Raw genomic sequence first — 19,054 nt, 5'->3', positions numbered from 1 at the left:
AAAGCTATCCTGAATATAAGCTGCTCTAGCAGTGGCTGTGGTTGGATGTGTGCGCCCAGAGGGCGTCAAGCACCATTTTATTTTCTGAGGGGGCTCACTGATGTCCAAATGAAACTGAGGGGGCCGCCTCTAGTTGGGGTAAATGCTCTTCCCTATATAGTGCAGTACTACGACCAAAAGTCGGTTGAAAGTAGTGCACTATATAGGAATAGGAATAGTGTGTCATTCAGGACGCAGCCAGAGTGAGGTGTTATTGGCTGAAGGCTGAAAGGCTGAAACAACAGAGCTGCAGATCCTGGGGTTTTGTGTTTTGTGTTATTGGCTGAAGGCGGAAAGGCTGAAACAACAGTTTCCTTGGAGACGGGAGGATTAACAGAGGCACCCGGCCACTTCAATAATGTTCATTATGTAGAAATCAATAAGCTCAGGCTTCCTGATGCACTGGTGGATTTATCTTCCGGACATTTCTGCCTTCCAAATGGTACCCTATTTCCTATATAGTGCACTACTTTTGACCAGAGCCCTATGGGTGTAGTGCGCACAAAAGTAGTTCTCAATAAATCCATTAATTTCAGCAGCTAGCATATTTAAGTGTGCAGAAGCTAGCATCTCCAACCTACACATACTGTAGATTGTCCTGTCATTCTGCAGGAGAATGGAGGTGTTATATATTAAATCATTCATGTGTTTACTGTATGTGAAGTGGGGTATGGGTTTAGTACAGTGGCTAGAATCTCAATTTCTCATCATGTAATACAGGACAAGTTGTTTTTGTAAACAACAGAACTAAAAGCCCCTCTGGATGTAGGTTAAACATGTTGAAATGTGGATTTGGTGAGAGTGAATGACAGACAAAATGAAAATGCAGAGAGATCAACACGTCTGGAGAATGTTCCATTTTGAGAGGCAGCCTACAGTATGGCTTAGTCCCAAATGGCACCCTATTTTCAATATAGTCCAATATAGCCTATGAGCCGTGGTCAAAAGTAGTGCCGTAAATGGGGAATAGGGTTACATTTGGGATGCACACTATGGCTGGGGTCTCTCTGGTCTTCTGTCTCTGACTGAGGCTGGGGTCTGTCTGTCTGTCTGTGGCTCTAGCTGTATTTGTTGGGTGACAGTGCGATTGATTGCTCTGTCTGGCCTCCCTCGGTTGGGAGAGGAGCATCCTCTGTTCCGAACCATTGGCCACAGATGGCGTGGTTAATGACTGAATCTGTCAGTGACAGACAGGGAGGCATGAGGGGAAATAGCAGACACAGCAGAACAGAGTTTTATCTAACCACTATTTTGCAGGATCAGCAATCAGCATACGTTATACCAAATAAATCAAAATGTTATATAAAGTAACCAAGGTTTTACGAAGGAAGGAGCGAGACACAGCTCACTCTATGAGGAAGAACGCTTCCGTCCCCTAGTAACCTCCTTACTAACATGACCCAGTAGGCTACTGTACTGCTGATTCCCTGCTGTCTCTAAATACCACAGCAGAGCACTGAGCACTTCCTCAGTTTAAGGAAATCAAGCAGAAACAAAACATAATGCCACTGATTGTAAAACCTTGATTGCAGTATACTCTACTTCCCGCACCAGGGTTACAGTAGCTCCCTGAAGCTGCAGGCTGAGGAGGTGGTTATGTCACCAACATCATGACAGAAGAGGAGAAGGAGGTTGAGGAGGAGGGGAGAATGACAAAGAGGACGAAGCAAGGGGGAGGAGGAAGAAGGGGGGCGAGAAGGGGGACAAGGAGGAGGAGAGGGGTTCAGGCCTGTAATGGTTGATGGGGGCTGCAGAGACATGCCTCACCCTGCTTGGAAGCAACCACTTCTCTCCCTCCCTCTAGGTCTCCACCACCAGATTATTTATGCAACTTGAATGCGTACCCTTATTAAACATGCTCACCCTTATTAAACATCAAAAGATAATCATCATACTAAACAGGCACAAAAGCCTTATCTTTAAAGGGATGCCCTAATGCACATATTAAATGCAGAATAATTCCTGCCACATAGTGGGACACAAGGTCTGATCATGGAATACCGGGAATATTAACTGGATTGTCCAATTTTGAGTAACATGTGGTCCATGTGTACAACACATCCATGTGTGAATTCTACAAAACAACACGTATCAGGGTTAAACACACGTCACTCGTGGACCAAAAAGCTTTTAAGCTAGTCAGCTGCTTTGTTTGTCATTTTCCTTTTAACATTGTTTTTCTTTGAGACTAGGGTCCTTTCAGTACCACACACAATTTGACCTGACTCCTGGGGTCAGTTACGGCCGAGGGCCAGGCAGCGTGAATGCCGATGGATGATGATGTGCGGTGAAAGGGTGACACAGCATGCCTCTCTGCTGCTCTGCCCTCATACCCTGAGTGTGGACTCACTGGGAGAAAGGGGGGTCACAGTTTATTTGGAAAGTCCGGATGGTCCATCTGTTGATAAGCAACTGCTTGCTAAGGTTACAGTTAGGGTTAGGTTTAGAATAAGGGTAAGGGTTAAAGGTTATGGTTAGTAGATAGTTGAAATGTTACTGATAGTCTGTAGAGCATTTACAAATGGACCATCCAAATAAAGTGTTATCGAAAGGGGGCTGAATGGAGGATAAGACGAGAGTAGGAGGAGGAAAGCAGAGTGTTCCCAGAACAGAAAGCGCTGAAGGAAAAACAAGCCTGAGCTTCCAGGGTGACTGACTGGGACTGGGCCTAGATATGTTTCAGCTTTATGTGCTGCATTTTGTACAACTCTTTGGCTACATATAGAACTGACAAAGAAACAGTTACACACACAAACACACCCACACAGACAGAGACTCAGGCGAGGACTGCTACGATGAGCATTGTGGCAGTTTCAGGCCTTGGCATCTCTTTTCTATTAACACAAACCATGTATTGAATCAGTCTGACTCTCCACTAACTAACAATAGTGGGCTATTGCACAGACTCAAACAAAAAGCACAGAGGGCTTTACACTAAGCTAAAGTAAAAGTGTTGGTCAAGGATATCTGAATTAACAGACAAATAAAAAAAAACGTACCATCAGTATAGATATTCTCAAGAGAAAGGATACCCCAAATAAACAAAGTTGATAATTTTTCTATTCACCTCCTGCATCATCTCTGAATATCCAGGTCTCAGGTGTTGCATAAGGGGGAGTGATCTGATTAAATAAAAGTGTGGTTATTTTTTCTAATCCTAATTTCCCTCATGGCCAGCTTTCATTATTCTCTCAACTGTCAATTTGTAAACAGATTTGCGGCGCGGGGAGCAGCTGCTGTGGTTTACAATATCGTCCAGACTTTCCTCAACCCTGAGGTGCTGCAGCAGACGATGATTGTATTTAATCAAAACACCCACGGACAAAAAAATGATAAAATTAGATTCTTCACCAGTCCACACACACGAGCTGCAGCTCCTCTCTCTGTTTTAGCAAGCTAGGTGAGCTGGTATCCCACAGTCTACCTGTGGCTTTCTGCCTTTCTGCCTGCCTACTTGTTTGCTTGTCAAAGCTAGCACCTTTGTGTGTGAGGACAAGCACATCTGTCGTAACATACATCTGTGTGGTAAACATCTCTGTCACATCTGTCACTGGAAATCTCATCGGATTATCTGATGTCATCACACAGGGAAACAAAATGCAGCTGCTTAGTCTGTAAATGAGAATGAGTTAGAGAGAGAGACTTTATCCATTTCACTTGCTTTGGCAATGTAAACATATGTTTCCCATGCCAATAAATTAAGAGAGAGAGAGAGAGAGAGAGAGAGAGAGAGAGAGAGAGAGAGGGGAAGAAATAGAGAGAGAAAAAGAGTTAGAGAGACAGAGAGAGAGAGAGAGAGAGAGAGAGAGAGAGAGAGAGAGAGAGAGAGAGAGACAGAGAGAGAGAGAGAGAGGAAGCTACCTTTTGCTGTGATGGCAGGCTGCTCCCCCAGCAGCAGCTTTAGTCTCTTGGCGTGGATTTTGCCTTGGTAATGTGACTGTGCCACCACTGCTGAGGTGAAGGACATGTTACACAGTGTGCAACACTTGTTCTTGTCCACGTCTCCCTCCTCACTGCCCTGCAAGGAACACACACACACACACACACACACACACACACACACACACACACACACACACACACACACACACACACACACACACACACACACACACACACACACACACACACACACACACACACACACACACACACACACACACACACACACACACACACACACAGGTTCAGTAAAAAAAGGCTATCAGCCAACAAATAGTAAAAAAATAAAAATAATAATCTCTCCTGCATGAAGGAAGATGTTGTTTCTTTTTCACACAAAGCTTTGCTGCACAGAATCAGACATTTTAGGGATAAATGGACACCTGAATATAACAAAAAATGCCACGATTCATCAATGCGTGGTGTGTATGTATACACTGTGTGTGGTGTACAGTACAAACCAGCCCCAGCAAATACTTTCCAAACCCTGTAGGTTAGAGCCGCATGGTGCTTAGGGGCCAGCTGTACACTGAGCACATCAGTAAGCTCTATACGCCACAGTTCCAGGGGACAGAAGCAATCTACACTCCTCGTGGGCTTGATCATTTGGTTCCTGGTGGGATGCAAATGGAGGTAATTCAGCAGTTGTATGGAGTAATACAAAGTGGGGAGTGATGGGATGAGGACCGCTCCCTGAGACTCCATCTGTGCTGCCCGCCTGCTGCAGAAACACATTATCCTGACAGAGAGAGGGGGGAATCAGAGGGGGCAGAGAGAGAGAGAGGGGGGGGGGGGAGGGAGAGTGGAGGAAGACAGATACAGTAAGTAAAGACAGAGCGAGAGAGAGAGGTGAAGAAAGAGATATATTGAGAAAGAGAGTGAAAGGGATAGAGTGAGAACGAGAGAGAACGAGAGAGCTAAATACACCTGGCTGCCAGGAGACAGACGCAGCCATTTCTACCATGAAACTACCCCACCAGGGAGGGTCATTGGCAGACTGATTAAAAACCATTAAAACTTCAGACCAAAATCATTCCTATTTAAGTTGACTTCAGCTCATTGTATTGTGACGTATTATTTTCACAATTCAACAGTCACAAACATAGTTTACATTTTAGACACAAAAGCATTACTCATATACATTTCCCTCATATAGTACATTCACAGCACTGCACTGAAAGGAATTTTAAAGAGCCATATGAGGGATGAGCCCATCTATGACTAAAATGCAACGCTTGTTTGCATGTATTCTCCTCCACTTCAATCTCCCAGTGGAGATAGTGGGTAGTGATCTGGCTACAGCGCAGCACACTGTGACACAACGCTGTGCTTTAAGGCACAGTCACACATTACATGACATCAACACACATCTCCAGTTCTCCTCTATAGATAGCCAGAACAGATTCCTGATGTAGGAAAGCTAGGCCTAAGGTCTGCTGGCTTGCAAGAGACAGTATGTGGATGTGCCCCAAATTTTGACCAGGGCTCTGGTCCAAATAAGTGCACCATAAAGGGAATCGGGTGTCATTTTGGATGCAAATGTCACCTACACCTAGGGTCTGCTGTCTACACCTAGGGTCTGCTGCCTACACCTAGGGTCTGCTGCCTACACCTAGGGTCTTCTGCCTACACATAGGGTCTTCTGTCTACACCTAGGGTCTGCTGTCTACACCTAGGGTCTGCTGTCTACACCTAGGGTCTTCTGCCTACACATAGGGTCTGCTGCCTACACATAGGGTCTGCTGCCTACACCTAGGGTCTGCTGCCTACACCCAGGGTCTGCTGTCTACACCTAGGGTCTGCTGCCTACACCTGATGCCTACATCTTCTCAGAGACAGAACTGTTAAGCTGGACTAGATCCTTCCTTTCTGTCTGGATAATAAGGGTGAGTAAAAATGGCAGACTACTACCACTCCCACAGACTGAGTGCTGATAGGAGAGCAGCCTGAGTGGAGAGAGAGAGAGAGGCATCCTGGAGACTGCACTGTGAGTCACTCAATGACACACAGCACCCCTGCCTCCTCCTGCCCTTTAGCATGTCCTTCAGTGCTTCTCTCTCTCGGACAGGCACACGTACGTATGTACGCATGCACACACAGACGCGCACACACAAGTACGCACGCACACACACACACACACATTTCCCTTACCTAGCTCACCCGAACAGTTAATGCAGAGCAGGCTCTCTCTTGTCATGTCATACCTCATACCATAAATAATGAAAATAAATGGGAAAATGAGACCAAAATATAACAGGAAATGAACCTTCATAAAATCTGAGCCAATCATCATTTCATGGTTAATTAATACAAGATAAATGAGAGTGGGTAATTGGAGAGACAATTGCAGAGAATCTAATTAACGCTGAGGTAACTGCACACTGTTTCTGTCCTGCCAGCCAGGTTGCATGGTGTTAATACTTAGTCATTAGGTAGAATCGTCTGTCAAGAGGGAAGCATTACCATCTGCATTTACATATGAAACCAATAGTTATAGGAAGGGTTAGGCTTACCATCTACATTTACATATGAAACCAATAGTTATAGAAAGGGATAGGCTTAGGATAGGCTTAGCATCGTCACCCGGCACAGCCAGAAGAGGACTGGCCACCCTCATAGCCTGGTTCCTCTCTAGGTTTCTTCCTAGATTTTGGCCTTTCTAGGGAGTTTTTCCTAGCCACCGTGCTTCTACACCTGCATTGCTTGCTGTTTGGTGTTTTAGGCTGGGTTTCTGTACAGCACTTTGTGACATCAGCTGATGTAAGAAGGGCTTTATAAATACATTTGATTGATTGATTTGCATTTACATATGAAACCAATAGTTATAGGAAGGGATAGGCTTAGAATTTTCATTTACATATGAAACCAATAGTTACAGGATGGGTTAGGCTTAGCATTTACATATAAGTAATTAATGTAGCAGCGCATGTCACGTTCGTCATAAGGAGTAGACCAAGATGCCGCGTGGTATGTTTCCATCCTTTATTATGGAATAGAAAACCTCAAAGAACAAAAGAAACGCTATAATAATGCTCACAGGCAATTAAACAGACAAGATCCCACAAAGCACAATGGGAAAATGGCTACCTAAATATGATCCCCAATCAGAGACAACGATAAACAGCTGCCTCTGATTGGGAACCATACTAGGCCAGCATAGAAATATAATTCACCTAGATAACCCACCCTTAAATCACACCCAGACCTAACCAACATAGAGAATAAAAGCTCTCTATGGTCAGGGCGTGACAGCGCAATAAATCCCTCTTATGAAACCATTACATATAGGCGCCGAGAATATGTGTAAAGCTCAGCAATGAACTATTTATAGTTTCGGTTTTGATTTTCTTTAAAAAAGAAATGCTTTATGTGGGTTCAACGCTGTAGCAACACAGAATAAAACAATTGATGGTCGTGACTGTCCGTTACTATTACTATTAGAATCTAACCATCATTTATTCACATTACTTTACTTGAACAAAATATTTTAGTTATGTATATTACATACTTGTTTTTAGTATCATATATGATGATGTCTACTTTTCTATTAATAAAACCCCAATGATGGTAGGGACTGCCCATTAGTGCATATCACTTATTAATAAACCATCCCTTATTCACATTACTTTACTTTAAGGAAATATTTAAGTCGTTGTGTATATTTTTTTATTTGATTTGGTTTGACTTATTGTTTTATTCCAAGTGACTGACTGATCTACAAATCACCTTGCATCATAAATAACAACTAATTATTTGTAGATCAGTCAGTCTATCACAATTTACCCATGATACATTGCGGTTTTGATCCTCTCGAACACGGCCAATGAGAACAGGCAGCTGTAGGCGCAATGGATTCTAGTCATTGTAGTTAATTACCACGTTTTCTGCATGTAACTATGATGAGTTGGACAATATGTCCCAGAGAGAAATCTATCTAGAGAAATGGCACAAACAAAGAATATTTTTTTACTAAAAGGAATTCAAATAATTTAACTTGTTGGTCAATTAGTTACTTAAAAAACAAAAATGAACTGACATTTCAGGTTAATGCACAGCATTAGTTGATGAGAAAGAGAGGGAGAGAAAAATAAATAACGAGATAAAATGAGAAAAAATGAGAGACGTTGCATTTCAGCAGAAAGACTGAGTGCTTCATTCCCATTCATGTGAGGCATAATAAAATCATATTTCTGGTTTGCAGACAATATATTATCTTTGCTCTCAACGCCATAGCTGCACATTTTCATCTCAGTTTAAGCGAAGCAGCAGCACATCCTTGCCCATATCCTTTCGCTACAAAAAAAGAAGACATACAGTATTATGCATTACTGCACTGAAACATCATGCTGCAGCAATCGTGTTTCTTTTCTCTAGTGCTGCTGCATCAAAGCCACCACAACAGGTTTCATTGTCCAGTGAACCAGACTGTGTCTAGGTTCCCATTGATTTCCAGCTAGGAGTGTGTGTGTGCTTGCGTGTGTGCATGCACGCTCCTGGAGACTCTGTAGGTCTGCATACAGTAGCTGATATGATGCTGGGGATAATTCTGTAGGCCAAGGAACACTCAATATTCTGTCTGTGTCCCAAATAGCACCCAATTCCCTTTATAGAGCACTACACAGCCTATATAGGGCATGGGTACTCAAGTACTATTTGAGAAGATCCATACACACACATTTCCTAGGTGGCAAAGGTCCGGATAGCGTAGTAACAAACCTCCACCTTGCAACCTATGCGACCCCAAACTGTTCACACCCCTCTTGTTGGCGGAGAGAACATTTAGCATATTTTAAGCCAATTTCCTGCAATTCTACGCATTCTTCCATGTCTTATGTGTGTTTATATGAAACCATGGGTCAAAGCCTGACCGCTCCGGTCTGCGGTCTGCCAGTTCATATAGGGAATAAGGTGCTATTTCGGACAAATGACTCTGGCGGATCTACCTCCAGGCACATTAGGGGGAAGTAGGACAGCAAGTGCAAGAGTAACCGACAAAAAGTTGGTCCTAATATAGACTGGGTCAATGCATTCTATTGCTGTCAGCTGAGGCCATGCAGGGAGGCAGGCAGGCAGGGAGGCAGGCAGGGAGGCACTGAGTGGTCCAGACATTGTAATCACTGCTGCTCTCTCTCGTCTCTCTCATACCCCCAAAAGACAGACAAAACTTTGACCTTCACATTAGACATCTGTGTGTCTGTGTGTGTGTGTGTGTGTGTGTGTGTGTGTGTGTGTGTGCGTGCGTGCGTGCGTGCGTGCGTGCGTGCGTGCGTGCGTGCGTGTAAGATCACACACACACACACACTCAAACGACATGAACTGTACTTTATTCCACCTGAATATGTTTAAAGACCTCAATGAGAGGAGTATCAGTGAAATATTGAGAACAAAGCACATTGTGGCCACAGAATACAGACACTGTTGCCCTATTCTATTTAAATAATATTCAGGACAATTAACATTTATTTTGCAAACTGAGAGGTGACATTTATCATCTTGTGCACTTTTAGTTTAAATGGGTAACCAGTAGCAGCCTTTCTCACATCATTCATCTACTGTTTATTGTTTAATGAAGGGATTAAGGAATGAACAGCGGGTTTCATCTTCATCCAGGCTATTCTGAGTCTAAAGCAATTATAAACACAGCTAGCGTCATCTTGTCTTCACACCATGGATGGCCAAGTAGATGGAATGACTTTGAGGAGATTGTGATTGGCAGCTCTGCTTTTTGAGATCTGAGCTTGCAAGCTGTGGTAGTGTACTGAGTACTGACTCTTACCGCAAAGTCAGCTAGTTTAATTAATTAGCCATAATATGCAGCATGAGTCTTAATGAAAATTACTTATGACTGTTTTAGAAAGTTACCCTGCATCCCAAATGGCTCCCTATTCCCAATATAGTGCACTACATTTGACTAGAGCCCTATAGGCCCTGACCAAAAGTAGTGCACTCAATTGGGAATAGGGAGCCATTTGGGAAGCATACATCATAACTGTCATGGTTCCACCCGTCACCAGGGGACGACAGAGACCGTCCTAGAGACATTAATGACACTCAGGTGTGTCCTATTAATAATTATGATTTCCCTTTAAGAGAGGTGTTTTCTGTTTCCATTTGCAGTAGCTTGATTTCGGTTCTAGTTCTAGTCCTAGTGTTTGTTGTTTTCCACTATCACTGTTATCCTTATGTTCTTGTTTTTCAAGAAAAGTATTTACGTTAATCCCAAATCATTGATTCCTTGTCGGGTCAATTCTCTGCACCTGGGTTCAACCTCAGCCCCTCACAGCAAGCTACTGCCCCAACATAGACCCAGCAGAGATCACCCAGATCTAAGAAGTTATAACCCACCAAGGAGTACTGTTGGGACGGCAGTCGTCCCCTGGTGACGGGTGGAACCATGACAGTTATGATGTTCGAACAACTCCCAAATCTCAGAGACCCTCCAGATACTTACCGATTCCCTCCAACCACAGCACGCTCCCAACCGAGGAGGAGTCAATGCACAAGTCTCATCGCCCATTGCTACAGGCGTCGCCGCAGTTCATTCATCCGAGAATCCAAGATGGCGTAGCAGTCGGACGTGTATTTGTCTTGTCTTGTCCCGTGTAAATAGTCCTCGTATTTTTCGTATACATTTCGTATATATTTTAATTTCACTTTCCATCTAGGAACTGAATATACATTCCTACATTCCGCCTCACCCAATGTGGTACGGACCTGCTATTTTTTATACTTTAGAACCGTAACCCCAATCAGAAGCTAGCCAGATAACTAGCTACTAGCTAGTAGTCAGTTAGCCACTGCTGCGGTCTTCACCCTTAACTCGGACACAGCCAGCTTCAGCCCGGGCCAATATCTGCCAGTCTGCAAGCGCGATATCAACCCAGAGCATATAGGACTGCTTTTTCTCTACCACATCACCGGATTCCTGACGCAAGCTCTGGACAATTACACCGTATCATCACAGCTAGCTAGCTGCAACCGAGTGGCTACTACTGGCTAACACCTCTGTCCCGAAGCAAGCACCAGTTAGCCTTGAGCTAGCCTCGAGCTAGGCCCATCTGCCGGCTAGCCGAAGAGGTCTACCAGCGAATTCTTGGGCTACAATACCTCTTTTGCCAATTGGACTGGACCTTTTTTTGCCGACACAGAGCCCTGCCAATCCATCACAACTGGTCTAAATCAGCTACAAGCTAATTTAGCCATTTTTTTGCCGCTGCTAGTAGCTTTTACCTTCTGCACAGACACCAGCCCTGTTATTAGCCTGGATATTACTCACCAATTTACCAGCATCGGACTGTCTCTCGACAACAACGCCGGATTCCTGCCGTAATCCCTGAGCCACTACTTCTGATCCTCACAGCTAGCTTGCAGCTAGCGCAGCTAGCGCCACTGCCACGAAGCTAGCACCAGTTAGCAAACACAATTCTACAATTCACAACCTCTCTTTCGCCACCGCCATCCGGCTTGGATTCTCTGTCGACACGACCACGTCTGAGCAGACCCCCTCCGTCTGAGCAGACCACCCCCCGGGCTACTAACTTTAAACGCCGCGTGCTAGCTTAGTGGAGGCCTCCCTGCTCCATCTACGGCTGCCCCCTGGACACTATGATCACTCGGCTACATAGCTGATGCCTGCTTGACTGTCCATTAATTCACGGTACTCCATTCTGTTTATTTGTGTATTATCTGTCGGCTCTGTGCTTTAACTCAGGATCTGTGTGTAGTTAATCCGACCCTCTCTGCCTAGTCGTCGCCATTTTTACCTGTTGTTGCTGTGTTAGACTAGCACCCTGTTATTGCTGATGTTATCTTACCTGTTGTTTTAGCTAGCTCTCCCAATCAAGACCTGCAATCACTTTATGCCTTATTGTATGTCTCTCTCAAATATCAATATGCCTTGCATACTGTTGTTCAGGCTAGTTATCATTATCATTGTTTTGGTTTGCAATGGACCCTGTAGTTCCACTCTCCGTACCTCTGATACCTCCTTTGTCCCACCCCCCACACATGCGGTGACCTCACCCATTGAGACCAGCATGTCCAGAGATACAACCTCTCTTATCATCACCCAGTGCCTGGGCTTGCCTCCGCTGTACCCGCGCCCCACCATACCCCTGTCTGCACATTATGCCCAGAATCTATTTTACCACGCCCATAAATCTGCTCCTTTTATTCTTTGTCCCCAACGCTCTAGGCGACCAGTTTTGATAGCCTTTAGCCGCACCCTCATCCTACTACTCCTCTGTTCCTCGGGTGATGTGGAGGTAAACCCAGGCCCTGCATGTCCCCAGTCACCCTCATTTGTTGACTTCTGTGATCGAAAAAGCCTTGGCCTCATGCATGTCAACATCAGAAGCCTCCTCCCTAAGTTTGCCTTACTCACCGCTTTAGCACACTCTGCCAACCCTGATGTCCTTGCCGTGTCCGAATCCTGGCTTAGGAAGGGCACCAAAAATTCTGGGATTTCCATACCCAACTATAACACTTTCCGTCAAGATAGAACTGCCAAAGGGGGAGGAGTTGCAATCTACTGCAGAGATAGCCTGCAAAGTTCTGTCATACTTTCCAGGTCTATGCCCAAACAGTTCGAACTTCTAATTTTAAAAATGTATCTCTCCAGAAATAAGTCTCTCACTGTTGCCGCCTGCTACCGACCCCCCTCAGCTCCCAGCTGTGCCCTGGACACCATCTGTGAATTGATCGCTCCCCATCTAGCTTCAGAGTTTGTTCTGTTAGGTGACCTAAACTGGGATATGCTTAACACCCCGGCAGTCCTACAATCCAAGCTTGATGCCCTCAATCTCACACAAATCATCAAGGAACCCACCAGGTACAACCCTAAATCCGTAAACATGGGCACCCTAATAGACATTATCCTGACCAACCTGCCCTCCAAATACACCTCTGCTGTCTTCAATCAAGATCTCAGCGATCACTGCCTCATTGCCTGTATCCGCCACGGGTCCGCGGTCAAACGACCACCCCTCATCACTGTCAAACGCTCCCTAAAACACTTCTGCGAGCAGGCCTTTCTAATCGACCTGGCCCGGGTACCCTGGAAGGATATTGACCTCATCCCGTCAGTTGAGGATGCCTGGTCATTCTTTAAAAGTTACTTCCTCACCATATTAGACAAGCATGCTCCGTTCAAAAAATGCAGAACCAAGAACAGATATAGCCCTTGGTTCACTCCAGACCTGACTGCCCTCGACCAGCACAAAAACATCCTGTGGCGAACTGCAATAGCATCGAAGAGCCCCCGCGATATGCAACTGTTCAGGGAAGTCAGGAACCAATACACGCAGTCAGTCAGGAAAGCAAAGGCCAGCTTTTTCAAGCAGAAATTTGCATCCTGTAGCTCTAACTCCAAAAAGTTCTGGGATACTGTAAAGTCCATGGAGAACAAGAGCACCTCCTCCCAGCTGCCCACTGCACTGAGGCTAGGTAACACGGTCACCACCGATAAATCCGTGATAATCGAAGACTTCAACAAGCATTTCTCAATGGCTGGCCATGCCTTCCTCCTGGCGACTCCAACCTTGGCCAACAGCCCCGCCCCCCCCGCTGCTACTCGCCCAAGCCTCCCCAGCTTCTCCTTTACCCAAATCCAGATAGCAGATGTTCTGAAAGAGCTGGAAAACCTGGACCCATACAAATCAGCTGGGCTTGACAATCTGGACCCCCTATTTCTGAAACTGTCCGCCGCCATTGTCGCACCCCCTATTACCAGCCTGTTCAACCTCTCCTTCGTATCATCTGAGATCCCCAAGGATTGGAAAGCTGCCGCGGTCATCCCCCTCTTCAAAGGGGGAGACACCCTGGACCCAAACTGTTACAGACCTATATCCATCCTGCCCTGCCTATCTAAGGTCTTCGAAAGCCAAGTCAACAAACAGATCACTGACCATCTCGAATCCCACCGTACCTTCTCCGCTGTGCAATCCGGTTTCCGAGCCGGTCACGGGTGCACCTCAGCCACGCTCAAGGTACTAAACGATATCATAACCGCCATCGATAAAAGACATTACTGTGCAGCCGTCTTCATCGACCTGGCCAAGGCTTTCGACTCTGTCAATCACCATATTCTTATCGGCAGACTCAGTAGCCTCGGTTTTTCTAATGACTGCCTTGCCTGGTTCACCAACTACTTTGCAGACAGAGTTCAGTGTGTCAAATCGGAGGGCATGTTGTCCGGTCCTCTGGCAGTCTCTATGGGGGTACCACAGGGTTCAATTCTCGGGCCGACTCTTTTCTCTGTATACATCAATGATGTTGCTCTTGCTGCGGGCGATTCCCTGATCCACCTCTACGCAGACGACACCATTCTATATACTTCCGGCCCTTCCTTGGACACTGTGCTATCTAACCTCCAAACGAGCTTCAATGCCATACAACACTCCTTCCGTGGCCTCCAACTGCTCTTAAACGCTAGTAAAACCAAATGCATGCTTTTCAACCGTTCGCTGCCTGCACCCGCACGCCCGACTAGCATCACCACCCTGGACGGTTCCGACCTAGAATATGTGGACATCTATAAGTACCTAGGTGTCTGGCTAGACTGCAAACTCTCCTTCCAGACTCATATCAAACATCTCCAATCCAAAATCAAATCAAGAATCGGCTTTCTATTCCGCAACAAAGCCTCCTTCACTCACGCCGCCAAACTTACCCTAGTAAAACTGACTATCCTACCGATCCTCGACTTCGGTGATGTCATCTACAAAATAGCTTCCAATACTCTACTCAGCAAACTGGATGCAGTTTATCACAGTGCCATTTGTTTTGTTACTAAAGCACCTTATACGACCCACCACTGCGACCTGTATGCCCTAGTCGGCTGGCCCTCACTACATGTTCGTCGTCAGACCCACTGGCTCCAGGTCATCTACAAGGCTATGCTAGGTAAAGTGCCGCCTTATCTCAGTTCACTGGCCACGATGGCTACACCCACCCGCAGCACGCGCTCCAGCAGGTGTATCTCACTGATCATCCCTAAAGCCAAAACCTCATTTGGACGCCTTTCCTTCCAGTTCTCTGCTGCCTGCGACTGGAACGAATTGCAAAAATCTCTGAAGTTGGAGACTTTTATCTCCCTCAACAACTTTAAAAATCTGCTATCCGAGCAGCTAACCGATCGCTGCAGCTGTACATAGTCCATCTGTAAACTACCCACCCAATTTACCTACCTCACCCCCCATACTGCTTTTATTTATTTACTTTTCTGCTCTTTTGCACACCAGTATCTCTTCTTGCACATGATCATCTGATGATTTATCACTCCAGTGTTAATCTGCTAAATTGTAATTATTCGATTTATTGCCTACCTCATGCCTTTTGCACACATTGTATATAGATTCTCTTTTTTTTTTCTACCATGTTATTGACTTGTTTATTGTTTACTCCATGTGTAACTCTGTGTTGTCTGTTCACACTGCTATGCTTTATCTTGGCCACGTCGCAGTTGCAAATGAGAACTTGTTCTCAACTAGCCTACCTGGTTAAATAAAGGTGAAATAAAAATAAAAAAAATAAAAAATTCAGGGCCCCTGCACCGGGAACCCAAGATCCCAGCCCCCGAGCGGTATGACGACCACCCAGGTGGATGTAAGCGTTTCCTCACTCAGTGCTCTCTGGTGTTCGAGTTACAGTCCTCCTCATTCCACACCGACCGGGCCATGATCGCCTACATCATCTCTCTGCTCTCAGGCAGGGCCCTGGCATGGGCAACGGCTGTGTGGGAACAGCAGCCACCATCCTGCAGCTCCATATTAGCCTTCACTGCTGCTTCACTCCGCCAGGGTGCCAGACCAGTGGCTGACTTTGTCATTGAGTTCAGCACCCTCGCCGCCGAGAGTGGGTGGAATACTGAGGCATTGATAACCAATTTCCACCAGGGTCTGTCTAACTCCATCAAGGATGAACTGGCAGCTCGAGAACTGGGAGAGGACCTCGAGTCCCTAATAACGCTGGCAATCAGGACTGACAACCGCATCCGAGAATGGGTGAGACAGCGGTCTTTTGACACCACTCCAGCATCCCGGTTTCCTGAGCACCCCAAGCCCACGGAGCTCAGCATAGAGGAACCCTTGCAGTTGGGATGCACACGTCTGAGCCCACAGGAACGTGACAGGCGCATGTGCAAAGGCTGTTGCCTCTACTGCGGAGGTCTTAGTCATCTCTGTGCTGCATGCCTAGAGCTGACGGGAACCGCCAGGGCTCACCAGGACAAGGGGAGACCCTGACAAGCTGTGCAGATTCACCCCAGCTACCCAGTCACTGTCTGTCACTACATGCAACCCTCCACTCGGACAACCGTTAGCACCAGATTCAAGTATTCTTGGACTCTGGGGTAGCGGATCATTTCATTGATCAAGACTTCGCCAAAGAATTACAAATCCCTTGCATGAATTGTCCCATCCCGCTGCAGATTCAAGCCCTTGATGGGCGGCACATTGGTTCTGGCGAGGTGGAATATCAGACGAAGCCCATTCTACTGCAGGTTGGGGTGAACCACTCTTAATTTTCTGTTGATATCTGCTCCCGAGAACCCCTTATCCTAGGGTACCCCTGGCTAGCGCTACATAACCCACTAGTTTCCTGGTCCATGGGACACCTACTAGACTGGGGTAAGGACTGCCAGACTAAATGTCTAAGACCCCCACCAAGAGCCTTGCCGTGTCCTCCTGCATCCATTGAAGACCAAGACTTCTCCGCTCTCCCTCCCAAATACTTTGACCTCCAGGAAGCTTTCAGTAAGAGGCAAGCTGCCACTCTTCCCCCTCATCGTCCATACGACTGTGCCATAGAACTGCTACCCGGATTCTCACCTCCCCGAGGCCGTCTGTACTCCCTCTTGACACCTGACGCAGCAGTCATGAGCAATTACATCCGCTGAAGGCAGGTTTCATTCGCCGCTCTAAATCCCCAACTGGTGCAGGCTTCTTCTTTGGGTGTAAGAAGGATGGAGGCATGCGTCCTTGCATCGATTACAGAGGGCTGAACTGGATTACGATCAAGAATCGTTACCCCCTACCCTTGATGTCATCCGCCTTGGAATTGGTCCAAGGGGCCCAATTCTTCCCCAAACTGGACCTCCGCAACGCTTACAATCTGGTGAGAATCAGGGAGGGAGATGAGTGGAAAACTGCCTTTAACACCCCTAGTGGACACTATGAGTATTTAATCATGCCCTTCAGATTATCGAACTCACGGGCAGTATTTCAAGCATTGGTCAATGACACTCTTAGGGATATGTTGAATCGGTTCGTCTTTGTTAACCTCGATGACATCTTGATCTTCTCCACAACCCTTCCGGAACACATACTGCATGTCCGCCAAGTCCTGAGATGCCTCCTGCAGAGTGAACTATACGTCAAGATAGAGAAGAGTGAGTTCCACATATCCCAAGTTTCCTTCCTATGTCACATTATCTCTACCGCAGGCATCCAAATGGACCCCGTAAAGATTGAGGCGGTCGCCGACTGGCCCTGTCCCAACTCACTCAAGCAGGTCCAGTGGTTTGCCAATTTTTACAGGCGTTTCATACGCAACTTTGGTGCGGTGGCAGCACCTCTCACGGTCCTAACCCGCAAGTCCCAGACCCGTTTTTGCTGGTCCCCCGAGGCTAACGTGGCATTCATGGAGCTCAAGGGACGTTTCACCTCCAGACCCATCCTTGTTCATCCTGATCCTACTTGTCCCTTTGTGGTAGAGGTGGACACATCAGACACCAGAGCAGGGGCGGTCCTTTCACAGCGGAATGAGGAGGACAAGAAACTGCACCCAAGCTGTTCTCGCCAGCGGAACGCAACTACAATATAGGCAACCGGGAGCTCTTGGCAGTTGAGGGGTGGAGACACTGGTTGGAGGGGGCACCTCATCCTTTCATGATCTGGACGGACTTGGTCTCCATTCAAGAAGCCAAGAGGTTGAACCGTCGCCAAGCTAGGTGGGCTCTGTTTTTTAACAGGTTTGATTTCACACTAGCCTATTGCCGGGGATCCAAGAATCAGAAAGCAGACACCCTGTCCCGCCAACACGATGTCTCTAACGAGAAGAGGGACCCCGAGCCCATCATCCCCAGCTGACGCATTGTGGCCCCTGTGATATGGAGTATTGAGACCACGGTTCAACAATCCCAGACCCAAGAACCTGACCCCGGCGTGGGACCCACTAACAGACTTTACGTTCTGCGATCAGCCTGTTCCCCAGTACTACAATGGGGAGACTCCTCTAAATGAACTAGGCATCCAGAGGTTAATCGGACACTGGAGTTCCTGAGGTAGAAATTCTGGTGGCCCAACATGATCGAGGATGTTGGGCCACCAACATGTGAGATCCAAAGCAAGTCATTACGACAGAGACTGGCTGGGTTGCTCCAACCTCCGCCCATCCCCAGCCGGCCCTGGTACCACCTGTCTGTAGACTTTATCACAGGGTTACCTCCATCCCAAGGGCTTACCACTATCCTGGTGGTCGTCGATCAGTTCTCCAAGGCAGCCCATTTCATCGCCTTACCCAAGTTGCTCTCAGCAAAGGAGACAGCTGATCTCATGATCACAGACTTCCTCAGGACATTGTCTCAGATCATGGGCCCCAGTTCATCGCACGGTATTGGAAGGCTGGAGCAAGTTCCTCGTCTGGGTGGAATATGCTCATAACACACTGCCAAACTTGTCCACTGGACTGTAGCCGTTCAAGTGTCAGTTCGGGTTCGTTTCCTGAACAAGAGGCCAAAGCGGGGGTGCCATCAGCCGAGGCGTTCATTCGACGATGTCGCTGCACATGAATCACTCGCACATGATCCTCCTTGCTCCGCTCCTCTGCCCGACACCAACACCAGGTAAACCGTCACAAAGACCTCTTTGGCTCCTCCGACCAAGTCAATGGGCATGGCTGTCCACCCGTGATCTTCCCTTATCGCGGAAGCTCGCTCCTCACTACATAGGACCATTAAAGATCCCGAGTAGCATCAACCCAGTTACCTATTGTCTCCAGCTTTCCAGGTCTATGAGGGTCTGTCCATCCTTCCTAGTCTCCCGTCTCAAGTCCCTTCTCCCCCCAACACCTGTCC

The 19,054-nt window shown here is 46.8% G+C and overlaps 1 protein-coding gene across 1 annotated transcript in view; it reads right to left on the bottom strand.

Annotated features, from left to right (window-relative positions):
* LOC139576550 (zinc finger matrin-type protein 4-like) overlaps positions 1 to 19,054 on the bottom strand; it is a 151,134-nt gene that overhangs the window by 53,445 nt on the left and 78,635 nt on the right. The window contains exon 4 of the mRNA XM_071402764.1: positions 3,901 to 4,057. Within this exon, the coding sequence (XP_071258865.1) occupies positions 3,901 to 4,057 (157 nt within the window). The remainder of the gene's footprint in view (positions 1 to 3,900; positions 4,058 to 19,054) is intronic.

The sequence above is a fragment of the Salvelinus alpinus genome, chromosome 5 (assembly GCF_045679555.1).
Source record: "Salvelinus alpinus chromosome 5, SLU_Salpinus.1, whole genome shotgun sequence".
Lineage (NCBI taxonomy): Eukaryota > Metazoa > Chordata > Actinopteri > Salmoniformes > Salmonidae > Salvelinus > Salvelinus alpinus.
Note: the sequence above shows the minus strand (reverse complement) of the source record. Positions and strands in the feature narration are given on the sequence as shown.